This window comes from Harpegnathos saltator, unplaced genomic scaffold (genome assembly GCF_003227715.2).
Source record: "Harpegnathos saltator strain DR-91 unplaced genomic scaffold, Hsal_v8.6 scaffold384, whole genome shotgun sequence".
Lineage (NCBI taxonomy): Eukaryota > Metazoa > Arthropoda > Insecta > Hymenoptera > Formicidae > Harpegnathos > Harpegnathos saltator.
In genome coordinates, this window is record NW_020230188.1 from 652,338 (window position 1) to 665,000 (window position 12,663).

Consider the following 12,663-nt stretch of genomic DNA (forward strand, 5'->3'; position numbering starts at 1 on the left):
CACACGAAAGATGCTTCTGATGCTACGCATTTTATTGCCTGTAATTAAATATGCGTGTGTCAATATCGTGATTTACGAGAGGAAGGAGACACTTCGCGCGATTCTACCTTGAGCGCGCAGCGACAATCTTCAGCCGCCCGCCCGCCCGCCCGCGTTGTTCCGTGTGTCCTGCGTAGAAAATTATGTTGCGACAATGATCGGGAACCTCGATCCGAATTGCACAAGGGACTACTGGAATTGCGCAAAGCCGCAATTGCGGACGATTTTTCGCCATCGCACCGCGCCAACGGGCCGCGCATACGATCCAATAAATTTCGTCTCGTTTTATTGCCATAATTAAGGCTGGTAGAGGGGCGGAGGGGGGAGAGCAAGAGAGGGAGAGAGAACGCGCGGAGGGCCAGAGCGTTCCATAACAAACGAATGACGTGTGCGGTAAGGGTCTAAATGAAAGGGGCGGTCGTTGGATAACGGTTAAATGCAATTACCGCGCGTCTTCTACGCGCTGGGATAGGATACTGTCCGTGCAGCCGGTTCAAAGTTCGTGGCATACGTATGAATTATGCATTCGGTGCAGTCCGGGTGATCGCGCGGTGCATCATTATCTCCCGAGAGGGCTCCTGTTACAATTCTCCACCTGGCACGAAATCTCGCGCCTCTCTCGAGGAACCTCCGTCGACGGAAAAACGAGGAATCGCCCGGCACGGCGGCGTGCCGAGCTAATTCGAACGATCAATCACGATGATTGTTGGCTCTTGGAATTAGCTTAGAGCGCTCGTACGCGCCTCGTCGCGCGGACAGCCTGGCATTTGCGCGATTTGCGCGATTTGCGCGATTTGCCGCAATTTTGCCGCGACGCAGCTCGTAGCACTCGTTGTGGAACTCGTTATATTTCTAATCGGCGGCTGCGAAGTAAAGTTAACTCCACGTATATAAGAAGTCGTATATTTCGGTTAATTTTATGTTTAACAACAGCAAGCAAGTATGCAGGATCATCGTGTGAACGATGACTACGGGCAATAAAATCTCGATATAAATATAAATACGTATAAAATATTTCATACGAAACGTAGAATTTCTTTTAAAACATTTTACCGGTGGGTAACACGGTGGATTTTGTTTTTTGTTTAATTATAATGCTCGCAAAAATTAGAAATTTTTATGTGATGGCGGCATAAAAACGTCGATCGTTCTTCGTACTTTACTCTTGAAAACTGACGTCCATCCGTGTCCTTTTATAGGTGAATCCTCTTTAATCCTGTATCTAGTTGGTCCAGGACGAATGTCACTCGGCGGAAGTGGACGTGCAAACTCCACGTTACTATCGAAAGGATATCTCTTGCGTGTAGTAGGTTTTTGCGGTTCTTGAGGATTGTAATGACCAGGTCCCGGCTCATTGGGGTCCCGGTAACATGTGCTGATGTCTTGTAACAACATCCTTATGACTGGCTTTTTTGGGAATCTTTAAAGAGATATTTATCCGAATCAAAGAAATTTTCGCGTTTTTAAGGTTAGGTTTTTAAGGTTAGGTTTTTAAGGAAATACAAACATGAATTCTAATATTAGTCCTCGTGATTAAATTGTTACGATAATAATTCAGCAATTTTTAACGGAAAAATTTCCGAAGAAAGCACACCATTTCTGAACGACCTTGTCTCAAAGATTAATAATCTTTTACTTATTCCTTCATTTATGTTCTATAATTCTCTAGTACTCAAATCTACCTAGGATTGGTCGTCCATTTCCCTTTGAAGTAATTGGATTTGCTCAAAAGTTTTTCCATCTCACTTGGTAATTTCCTCGGCCAGTCTCCGCTGTCCGGTAATTTCTTACGTGCTACACCTATGAGAGTGGTCTCATCTCTCGGCCCTCGGAATGAATTCATAGAAGTTAACAAACACCGTAATTAAACTTTTCCGTGGCTATTTTCTTTTTTCTGTCCGTCTAAATCTCCACTTTTGAAACTTGATATTTTAAATTTTCCATAAAATGTGAATGTAAGATGACACTTTATCAATCTATATTTTCTAAATTCTTATATGGAGAACGAATTATCTTGAAACATACCTTTTTATCATTCTTGAAAACAATTTATAAAATAATCGATGTATGTATTTTCGTGAAAAAAAATATATTCACACCTGTGAAAAGATCGTAGGGCCCTCTCTTGCCCGTAACCTTCTTGAGAAAAATTTCCAGTGAAGATGGATGCCTCACATTATACCTGTCACAGAAAACGTGAAAGACGATTCTTTTGTGGTTTCAGGAACTATGGAGGAATGTGTGAGATATAACTTAGTAGAGTGACATTACATCAGACGATTTTATTCTTTTATTCTTGCCTGTTGCACGGCAGAGACCAGCTTTTCCTAGTTTCTCGGAATCTGCAAGCCAAACCGTCAAACTCGAACGACGATACCTGAGAGAAACCTTTCAACCTTTTCTGCTCCAGGTAGTAATACGGATTGTGCACTCGAAGAGTGTAGCCTTAAGAAGAAGGGAGTGAGGGAAAAATTGAGAGATCAACCCTGACTCGAGCGCTGATTAACTTAATCCGAAAGACCCTTTTCTAGGACTCGTTATAGGAATCAAATTATCGGAACGATTTAATTATCCTCTTAGTGTTCGACAGATTATTTTATTTTACCTGGACCAGGTGTGGTGGATTTGTAACTAGGTGCGAACCGTGGCACTGTTCCGAAATCGACGTTCTCTCGTAGACTCTTGCAAGGGACCTCGAAAATTCTCTCTGGCCAACGGAGTATATCGTAAGGCCCACCCCCGGTTTTCATCAGTTGTCTCTGCGCCATAATTTCCTTGGCCAGATTGCCCATTGTGGCGGAGAATCTTTCCGTCTCTTCTTTTCTCTTCCAACTGTATCGTGTGGTTTCGACTTTATCGGTTGCTCTTTTCGCGCCACTTTGAACATACAAAGGTAAGGCTCAACTTTTACCTGACAGTTTCAGGTTTGCGACCGATCGATCGAGGATAATAAGTGCCCACAGCCGGTGAGACCGCCGATGCGAGGGTTAGCATTTTGGGGTGCAAACCTAGTTTGTTATCCATTTTTGTCCCGCTATTGAAAGGCGGATGTGGTTTAGCTTTCCGCGGTATTAGGCATCGGCAACGCCACTTGTAGCAGCAAGTGCATAACTTGTAGCTTGTGCTTTTGTGTTTTCGTGACATTTCTTGTGTGTAAAGTTTTCAAAAGAATGGATTTTCAAGGGTAGCCTGATAAAATCGCCGTAATGTAAATTGTGAATCTAACACAAATCTAACGAGTTGTTTGTCAACTGCATTGAGTAAACTTTTTGCTAAAATGTTATTTGCAAACACGTTCTTGCAAAAAAAAAAAATTAAATTTGTCTAACCTCAAGTTGAAATATAATTCTGAGAAGATCCGTTTCGGATCGACGAAATGTAACGACAATATTCAGATCGTTATGTAACATTGACGTTTTTTTATTTTGTTGCTTGATCCATGATTTGAATAGAGTCGGGATGAATTATTGGGCAATGGAAACAACGAAACCAAAGTGTGTAGAAATGTTTTGCAAGAAAAGAAGTAGCATGAAACACGAATGGAATGACAGCTGAATAGCAGAACGCTGATTTTTCGGTTGCCGGTATTTCGTTTGCCTTCGGCTGCGCTTGCAGCTGCAGCTACGTTTTCAAGCAACAGTGATTAGCGACGAAGCTTCCTATAATATCGATTGCAATTAAATGAAACTCCGTTGTGATATTTTGCACAGTTGTATAACATAATAAATACATCGAGATGCAATTAAGAAAAATTGAAAATCTCCGGCAATATCTGTTCGTTCGTGTGACGTATATTAAACAACGAGAAATAGAATCAATCCATGCCTGCTCTGTGTAAGTTGATTGCCTGGACACGGGTGCGAGTTTTCCTGTTGTTCCAGACTTGCAAAGTTTCTGCCAGAGAGTCTTGACGTACGCAGATGGCGTTGCATCGTGTATACCCAGAGCAGATGTTTACCAGGCCACATTCATTCTAATGGGGGTTAAAGGGCCTGCTCGTGAAGACGCCGAGTTCATTGGCATGTGAACTCTCGAAGGTGTTTCCGCGGAAAGCACCGATCGCGCACGGGTGCTGCATGTGCTGCATCCGTGTCTAAATAAAACACATATCACAATCGCCATGACGTAACGGCCGAGGATACCGAATTCGCGACCGTTCGCGGCGCCGTGGCGCACGAATAACGTGATGACGCGCACCGTGTGAAAACAAAATTACGTGTTGCCGAAATAAAAATGCGTGACGCGGGGTTGGATTCGTTTGTTGGAGTTTTTTGAGTTGATCAGCTGATAAATGTTTAGTACCTGAGTGCTTGTCAATGTAGAAAGTTAAGCCGATCCTTTACCTCGTGGGTTCTGTTTGTTTGGATTCTGTTTCCTTTTCTTTTGCAGTGTGTGAATAATTGAATTGTGCGGAATGTTAGCACAGGAGGAGCAATGTGGAAAAAGTATAAAAAATATATGTAATTTACACGAGGAATATCGCCTGCCGTAAAAGTGCGCACGATAAAAATGTTCGCAGAGCGAGATTCATGTTATTTATGAAGTTCTCCGTAAGAATTTAATCGGGCCTGTTGGAAAGAGCTGCTATTAAAGTACTGTCCATTATCTTTGAGCACTTAACACTCGCAAATGGACAGTGTTACATAACGCTGTTATCTCTTCCAAGGCGATAATATATCTGATAAAGGAAATATTTTTTATTCATAAAATGGGTGGCACGATTTTGTACAAAGCAGTTTTCAGACGTTCTCGAAGCACCAATCAAAATATAAGGACTTGCTAGTCGTAGAATCCTAATATTTATATCTTACAGCACTACTATTCTATTCTACTATTGTCGTGCTGTTGTCTACGTCGTCGATAAACATTCTTCTAGGTAATCCGTCAAGATAATCTCACATTACCTTTCCGTGACAAATCAGACTGTTCTTGAATCGGATTTCTAAATACCGCTCTTCTGTGTTACTGTAGTCTTGGTGCGTCCTGTCGCAGATCTATGCTGGAGGGTTATGTATCTTACATTCAAAGATGATACGTATGATATACAAAAGCTTCGCGACATATGGGTCAAACCTCATGGGCATCATAGCACCTCTGAGTATCCCGCCACTACATATCGCATCTTTATTTTACTTCTGGCAGGAGTACTCGAGAGTGGTGGACAAGGAGTATTGTTCCTGTTCATGTTGGGACACTGTGTTTAAAGGTAAGAATGTTTCACAGAAGATTCTGAACGTATTTCGATCATCTAAGACAGTTGGGAATTGCGAGACAGACTCTCGATCACACAATGTGAACAATGTGTTCTGTTTCAGGCTCGTACGAGTCCGGAATCGCTTCCTACAAGCACATGTACTTTAACGCCACTCAAAACACCCTGAAAATATGGATGGCCATAGTCATCGGAGTGATCGTATTTTACGAGACGGTGAAGTACTTGACGTGGCTGGCGATTCAGCAGAGGCTCAGATACTCCATGATGCTGCTTTTCTCGACCACCGTGTTCTCCCATTACTACACTTGGTGGGTTTACATAAACTACTGGAACGATGAATTCTATTCGCAGTGGTATCATCAGATGTTCTTCTCCGTCACCGAGTTGATATCCACCTTCTGGGTCTTGCATCTGGCGGACAGTAAGAATCCCGTGACTCGCAGGAAGGCGTTCACCATAGTCGCAATAGCTATTCTGCATATTCTGGCTGCCAGCTGGGATCAATTCTTTCAGAACGTCGTTAGAGGGGAAGGCTATGCGCACCAGGTAAGTGATTAATTCATGATGAGCAATCCATGATGGTCGTGTGAGAGGAATATCCCCTCGTGATCCGCCAATTTCGATTTTCGCATCAAGGTCGTACGCGATTTGATGCTCATGATACCGGACATCCTGCACGTGGCCGTTCCGCTATGTTCGATCAAGTGGAAGAGCGGTCATCATCTTCCTGGATACGGCATGAGATACTCGACTATTATACTATTCCGAAGATGCACCATCACGAGGGACTTGGTATACATGTTGAACATAGTCATGGTCGGACTGTGGATTTGGGCGTGTTTGTAAAGCTTCCACGATATCTCCGGAGAAAGCGTATGTGACATATCGCGTTTTCAGCGACGGTCCCGAAGCGTGACCATTCGTTCTAAAATGAGAACGGCCTTCATTAATTTACCATGTTCTTCCTGCGAAATAGCTGGATATGTAGAACGCTTAACTCGATCTCTGATACAAGAGCCAAAATTGTCTCGTCTCTGCGTGACAAATTCCATTGTTGCTGTGCAGGCACAGTAACAATTTTATCAATATCACGAAAACGCAAAGAAACGCTCCGTATGAATATAGTATTATTATTGTTAACGAATGTGTTCCGAGAGTAGCTGGACTGAACTTAGGTTGCGTGCGCCTCTGTCCCTTTTTTCCTAAGTTAGCATCCTCGTCGCTTTATTCGGTTTACCTCTTATCGTCTTATCTCACCGTGCGGTCTTCTCGCGTGAGCTTATAGGACTTTTATCTATTATTTACGACGGATATATTTATAACGGTGCGAAGTTTCGACATCTTTATACCAGGCTCGCGAGCGGGCAGAAAACACGATAAACACTCAGTGTAATTCAAGACTTTGTTAACACCGAAACTTTTATAATCTAAAGTGCGTTACAGACGGCTGAGGAAAAATCGCGAACGAGTAGCGTCTCTGAAGAGTTACTCCGAGCAAAATTAACTATTGCATTAATAGCGAACATATCAAATAGCGTATAGGTAGTTTACGCAAGCGGAACGTTATCATGGCCGGAGGCGATTATGGGCACTATTAACCAAAAAATAGCGTATATATACATGATACTATTACAATAGTATTATTTATCAAAGATTAATTCGCTGATTTTATAGAATCACTAGTGATTTTATGAAAACATCAATTAATCACTTCCCGATCGTTACATACGTATATACATATTTATACTAGATGCGCAACAAAGTTTCCGGGTTTCACACATGGATGGCGCTAACGACACATGTAGTCGACATATATATGTCTGAAGTTGTGTTTTTTTATAGCTTGGACATCTGTTAACAACAACCAGTCGTAATACCAACACATATCGCAACGCAAAAATATTTTTTCTAACAACGAAGATGTCGAGTTTTGTGCCAAATAAACAGCATTTGCGGGAAGCTTTGCTTTTCCGCTTTAACTTGCAAAAAAGTGCAGCTGAAGCACGTCGTTTGCTCGAGGAGGCCTACGGCGAACATGCACCATCGAAAACTACCTGTGAAGATTGGTTTAAACGCTTCGGAAGTGGCGATTTCGACACTGAGGACAAGGAGCGCTCCGGAAAACCAAAAACAATCGAGGACGCCGATCTGCAAGCGTTATTGGATGAAGATGATACGCAAACACAAGATCAACCTGCGGAGGCATTAAACATGACCCGACAAGGTATTTCCAAGCGTTTACATGCCATGGGAAAAATTCAAAAGGAAGGAAAATGGATGCCGCATGAGTTGACTGAGAGACAGATGGAAAATCGAAGAGCCACTTTCGAAATTTTGCTTTTGCGGCATGAAAGAAAGAGTTTCCTGCATCGAATTGTTACTGGCGGTGAGAAGTGGATATATTTCGAGAATCCCAAACGCAAAAAATCAACATCGACGGCACGGCCAAATCGCTTCGGAAAGAAGACAATGCTCTGCGTTTGGTGGGACCAGAAAGGAATCGTGTACTATGAGCTGCTGAAATCAGGCGAAACTGTCAATGGGCATCGCTACTGACAACAACTGATCAATTTGAACCATGCATTGTTGTCGAAAAACGGCCAGAATGGGACACGAGACACGAACGAGTGATATTGCAGCACGACAACGCTCCGTGCCATCGCAATTCCATCGTCCAGGGCACCATCAAAACGCTGAAATGGGATCTGCTACCGCATCCGCCGTATTCGCCAGACCTGGCCCCTTTCGATTATCACTTGTTCCGGTTGATGGCGCATGGCTTGGCTGGGCAACACTTGGCCAATTTCGAAGAAGTGCAAAACTGGTTGGATGAATGGTTTCGGTCCAAAGACGCGTCGTTTTATCGTCGCGGTATTCATGTATTGCCAGAGAGATGGCAAAAATGTGTGTAGCTAGCGAGGGACGATACTTTGAATAAATTTTTTTTTTCACTTCTCTTGAAATTTTCCATTTTTCGTTGATCAAAAAAGCCCGGAAACTTGGTTGCGCACCTAGTATATGTATGTACGTGTATATATGGAGGTATATATACCATACAAATAATAGTATTATATTGTATTTATGTGTAAGTTATGATGCTTAAAGTGCCTACACACACACACATAATGTATATATATATTTATATTATTTACATGACTATTGTGTTGACTGACGCGAAAACTTGATCATAAGAATGAAAGGAATTAATTCTTCTCGCGTATTTTAGCAAATATTTCCGGCGGAAAAACAAATTGTACTTTTCTCTCTCTCTCTCTCCCCCCCTCTCTCTCTCCCTCTCCCTCCCCCCCTCTCTCTCTCTCTCTCTCTCTCTCTCTCTCTCTCTCTTTCATAACAATATGTACTCATCGAGCGAAAAATTACGCTATAATAACAACGACGGAAATTCCGTGATTATCAGAATGTCTTACATCGATTTGCAACAGCTAGTTTTCTGAACGTCACGACATGACTGTCGATAGTAGATCCGCTTAGAAGCTTGTTTCCTCTTCGACCGACGGAATAAATATTATATCCAAATAAATACATATCTCTCTCTCTCTCTCTCTCTAAAGGTAGATTTAGTAATAAGACGAGTGGTGAGTGCGGCTTGCATGGCGATAAAAATAAATTATTAAAGTTGATTTTATCATTGTTACGTATTTATCGTAGGACCCGCTTTGCGACAAAGCTGTTTCCAAAAATTACTTAAGTAGAATTAGTATTTATCCGTTTCATCGTGATGGCGATGCGAAATAATTTAGGCTAGTACTAAAGACGCATATAGAGTTGTAGAACGTATACATAGAAAATGGGAACATAAGTCTCGTCCCAGGAAAAGAAAAAGAAGAAGAAACCGAACGAAAATTACGTAAAATTGCGATTACATTGGCGAATCAACAATTGTAAAGTCTAAGCAAAAAACGGAATTTCATTCTGATAATATTTTGTTATGAAGCATGAAGCGAAATCCCGAGTGCAGACACAAACACAGTTACCTGTTATAAACATTAACTTCCACTGACTTTGCGGAGTGGACAAAATATGTTGGCCTCATTAATAATACAAACAATAAAGCGGCCTAATTTCCAACACTGCTTTATTATTTCTGAACCCATGCCGTCCTCTACTCCTTCTCCGCCGTCAGATCAAGTTGTGCCGAGACGCACAGAGTTTTATTATACATGAAGGAAAAAAACTCGGACGAGAGAGAAACGTAAAAATAGAAGAGGAAGTTTTCATGCGTCCTCTTCCATACATCGCACATGCAACATATATAGCGACAGTTGCATATCGCTCCCAGTGGACACCGTCGTCGTCGTCGTCGTCGTCTCCGTCGATCTTTGACTTCATCTTCTCTCCACACACCGTGCTACCGGCGTGGTAAAAGTACTCGTGTCTACCTCGTATACACAAACACACGCGCATACACAGTCCACACACAGTCACGCTTATATCTGCTCCACGTGTCGATTACACAACATACACACACGCAACACGCGCGCGTATATGGCCTTACACCCAAAGGCCGCGCATGAGCGACGAAATGTCACACACATTGTGAGGACACCTTTAACCTCGCGAGCGGGGGCTAAAGCGCAAGCCTCGAATCGATCTTCCACCTCCGAGCGGCGCGTTCACGAAGAACAACCCCCAGCCGACGAGTCTGTTGTCGACCCAACAACAGTCCGAGACCATCCGACACGGCAAACATGGCGTTGGATTTCGCAGCCACATACAAAGTCCTGGTACTGGGCGACTCGAACGTCGGCAAGACCTGCATCGTGCATCGCTACTGCGACGAACGGTACTACGACACCTACATCTCGACGATAGGTGAGAGAGAGAAAGAGAGAGAGAGGGAGAGAGAGAGAGAGAGAGAGAGAGAGAGAGAGAGAGAGACAGAGATACGCGCGCATTACACATACCGCATATAATACACCGGGTATCCCCCCGTTTACCTGTGGCTGCGAGCACCTTCAAGTTGTGCTCGGTGGACTCGTCGCTTCTCCTTTGAGCTGACCCCTCGCCGATCGGGTGAACATCCTTGCGACAATCGCGAGCGCTCGTGCTCGCCTCAACTGCCGCATCCCTCGGTCCATGACGAGTTTTCATTGTTCTAAAGTCCAAGTAGGATGAACGCGCAGCGCTCCGTGTACAGGTTGATACAGGTAGCCGTTAATTAACCCTAGACCGCTATATATACGATGGGGTCACAGCTGTCCCTGGCACAGATACCTCGTAAACTGCAACAAACAAGCACACGCACAGTTGCACTTTAATTCTTTCTCTCTCTCTTTTTTCTTCTTCTTCTTCTTCTTCTTCTTCTTCTTCTTTCGCGTCATTCTAATTTTACACGCGAGGTTGCTGCTTTCTATCTGCTATGAGACAATGCGATACCGAGGTAACCCTCTGTCTCTCAGTCGAAAGCGCATAAATCATAATTTGTTTTCGCGAAGAGGAGAGCGATTTTCCGTTGGGATTTGAATACATTGTCAGAGATTAATTTGTGTCGCATGTACGGAACGTACATATTCCGCAAAATGCATATGCCGAGGCTGCATCGATCAGCTGATCAGCCTGGTCGCATCCGCCCCAAGCTCCGCTTGGGCGAATTTCGCGACTTTCGCGATTTTCCAATTTCACATTTAGCCGGATTCAGCCGGCTGTTCAGTGTGCGGAGTGTACATGATTATGGTAAAAAAAAAATATATTTCTGCGGAAATATATCTCCCGTCCGCGGCTGTGAAAAAATACTCCGCGGCTGAATTTCGCGAACGTATACTTTCCGTCACGAGATAATTTCGCTCATCCGTATAGATAGAGTTTTAATTATATTACTCGCACGCAAAGAACGTGTGGAATTGTTGCGTGTAAACTGTCGCAACAGTCGCGTAATTAACGATAGCATCTGCCGTGTCCATGTCGCGGACGTAATCGGACTATCGCAGTCACCCGTGCACCCCCTTGAAGGTGTTTCGCTCGAACATCGAAATTCCGCTGAACCCCTCCCCCCCCCTCTCACATTCCGGAAGTGCAGGCACACGGTGGATGTAAACGGCAAATGTCTCCGCAGGTATCGATTTCAAACAGAAGATCATTAACTTAGACGGAACGCCGATAAAATTGCAAATTTGGTGAGTACCGAGTATCACACAAGCACCTTGTCGAGCGCTCGACAGATAGTCGGTCGCGGAAAATTAGCGCCGCGGAAATTACAAAGCAAGAACGCGTGAAAACGCGAAAAGTGAACAGCACTCGCCTCTCGACGAGAGTGCCTGTGTAGTTCCCGCGAGTGCGATAATGTTGAAACTCTACATAGTAAAACGACAGGGCTGCGTACAGACTAAGATAAAAGTACGCGGAAAGTACGCTGAAAATATATCTCTGTGTGTGTGTGTGTGTGTATTTTTAAAGGGATACCGCCGGCCAAGAAAGATTTCGAACTTTGACAACGGCGTACTATCGCGGTGCCATGGGTATCCTTTTGATGTACGATGTCACTAGTTTGGAGAGTTTTAACCATCTGTCTTACTGGCTACGAAATATCCAAGAAGTAAGATTAAAGTCCAATCTCCAAAGGTAGAATAATGCGAGTAGGAGAGTAAACTTAACTTACGCCGTATTAATTCTTAAGTGGCTGCGTTTAAGAATATTTTGCACAGGACATTCCGGCAATGTGAAACTTTAAGCCCTGCTTAAATAAAAATCACAGCGCGGCGATACAAAATTAGCGGGTGATCCGCGAGAAAAGTTCGTGCGATTTATCGATTGTGCGAATTGCTGTGAAAGCTACATAATAACGCGCGGCCAATTAAGCATTAAGATCGGACGTCTGATGGATTAAGAGTCTTGCAGTTGCAAGAAACAGTGCTCGCACGCTTCGTAACTCTGTTCGTAAAACTGATCGTAAAACGCAATGAAATTATTTATGACCGTGCGCGCAGGGATAAAATCGCGTAGCGATTTGCAGGAAATTTCATTTATCTGACAAAGTCGGGGGTGAATAATGAAATTCGCCAAACCGGGATAGAGACGCGCGTTCCTCTCTCTCTGTTAGTCGATTCGAAGCGATCGCAGCATGTAACAGAATTATCTCGCAAGAGAGCGTGAATCACAGGCACACTTCCGTTTTCGGCAGAATGCGTCACCGGACGTAGTAAAAGTTTTGGCAGCGAACAAATGCGACGCGACCGCGCACCGCGCCGTGGACGCCGAGAGAGGCCAGAAGATCGCGGAGAACTTCGATATGCCCTTCTTCGAGGTATCGTGCAAGGAGAACATAAATATCGAAGAAGCTTTCCTCACTCTAGCCAGAAGGATACGGGAACAACGGGGCCGGCGGGTAAGACCTGTTCGCGCGTTGAATCCTCTCGCGTTATCCTCTTCTTTTATTGCATCCACAACGGAAA

General features: G+C 43.7%; 3 protein-coding genes and 1 long non-coding RNA gene across 4 annotated transcripts in view; 2 read left to right on the forward strand and 2 right to left on the reverse strand.

The window, feature by feature from the left end:
• Positions 1 to 1,017: 1,017 nt before the first annotated feature.
• LOC105188732 (lymphocyte expansion molecule) lies at positions 1,018 to 3,104 on the reverse strand. The gene is made up of 5 exons (XM_025300841.1): positions 2,645 to 3,104; positions 2,340 to 2,484; positions 2,139 to 2,221; positions 1,722 to 1,866; positions 1,018 to 1,459 (listed from the first exon to the last, which is right to left on the reverse strand). The coding sequence occupies exons 1-5, from the start codon at positions 2,829 to 2,831 to the stop codon at positions 1,147 to 1,149; spliced, it is 873 nt and encodes a 290-aa protein (XP_025156626.1). The 5' UTR covers positions 2,832 to 3,104; the 3' UTR covers positions 1,018 to 1,146.
• Positions 3,105 to 3,918: 814 nt separating this feature from the next.
• LOC105188702 (uncharacterized) lies at positions 3,919 to 6,602 on the forward strand. The gene is made up of 4 exons (XM_011150298.3): positions 3,919 to 4,915; positions 5,011 to 5,245; positions 5,355 to 5,800; positions 5,891 to 6,602. The coding sequence occupies exons 2-4, from the start codon at positions 5,068 to 5,070 to the stop codon at positions 6,098 to 6,100; spliced, it is 834 nt and encodes a 277-aa protein (XP_011148600.1). The 5' UTR covers positions 3,919 to 4,915; positions 5,011 to 5,067; the 3' UTR covers positions 6,101 to 6,602.
• Positions 6,603 to 8,555: 1,953 nt separating this feature from the next.
• The window catches only part of LOC105188705 (RAS oncogene family member RabX4), a 4,942-nt gene continuing 834 nt past the window's right edge, over positions 8,556 to 12,663 (forward strand). Inside the window, exons 1-4 of the mRNA XM_011150300.3 lie at positions 8,556 to 10,087; positions 11,328 to 11,388; positions 11,669 to 11,807; positions 12,393 to 12,596. Of these exons, the coding sequence (XP_011148602.1) occupies positions 9,964 to 10,087; positions 11,328 to 11,388; positions 11,669 to 11,807; positions 12,393 to 12,596 (528 nt within the window). The 5' untranslated portion in view covers positions 8,556 to 9,963. The remainder of the gene's footprint in view (positions 10,088 to 11,327; positions 11,389 to 11,668; positions 11,808 to 12,392; positions 12,597 to 12,663) is intronic.
• LOC112589042 (uncharacterized) overlaps positions 10,042 to 12,663 on the reverse strand; it is an 11,518-nt gene continuing 8,896 nt past the window's right edge. Inside the window, exon 3 of the long non-coding RNA XR_003113214.1 lies at positions 10,042 to 10,497. This is a non-coding gene — a long non-coding RNA (uncharacterized LOC112589042). The remainder of the gene's footprint in view (positions 10,498 to 12,663) is intronic.

What these genes read in the sequence shown, in the direction of transcription:
- LOC105188732 (XM_025300841.1), bottom strand. Translation starts at nt 2,831, where the DNA reads ATGGGCAATCTGGCCAAGGAAATTATGGCGCAGAGACAACTGATGAAA. An exon ending in ATCCACCACACCTGGTCCAG is followed by an intron (nt 2,485 to 2,644) that starts GTAAAATAAAAT and finishes CTTCTTCTTAAG; the next exon opens with GCTACACTCTTCGAGTGCAC. An exon ending in AAATGGACGACCAATCCTAG is followed by an intron (nt 1,460 to 1,721) that starts GTAGATTTGAGT and finishes ATCTCTTTAAAG; the next exon opens with ATTCCCAAAAAAGCCAGTCA.
- LOC105188702 (XM_011150298.3), top strand. Translation starts at nt 5,068, where the DNA reads ATGATACGTATGATATACAAAAGCTTCGCGACATATGGGTCAAACCTC. An exon ending in TTGGGACACTGTGTTTAAAG is followed by an intron (nt 5,246 to 5,354) that starts GTAAGAATGTTT and finishes GTTCTGTTTCAG; the next exon opens with GCTCGTACGAGTCCGGAATC. An exon ending in GGGAAGGCTATGCGCACCAG is followed by an intron (nt 5,801 to 5,890) that starts GTAAGTGATTAA and finishes TTTCGCATCAAG; the next exon opens with GTCGTACGCGATTTGATGCT.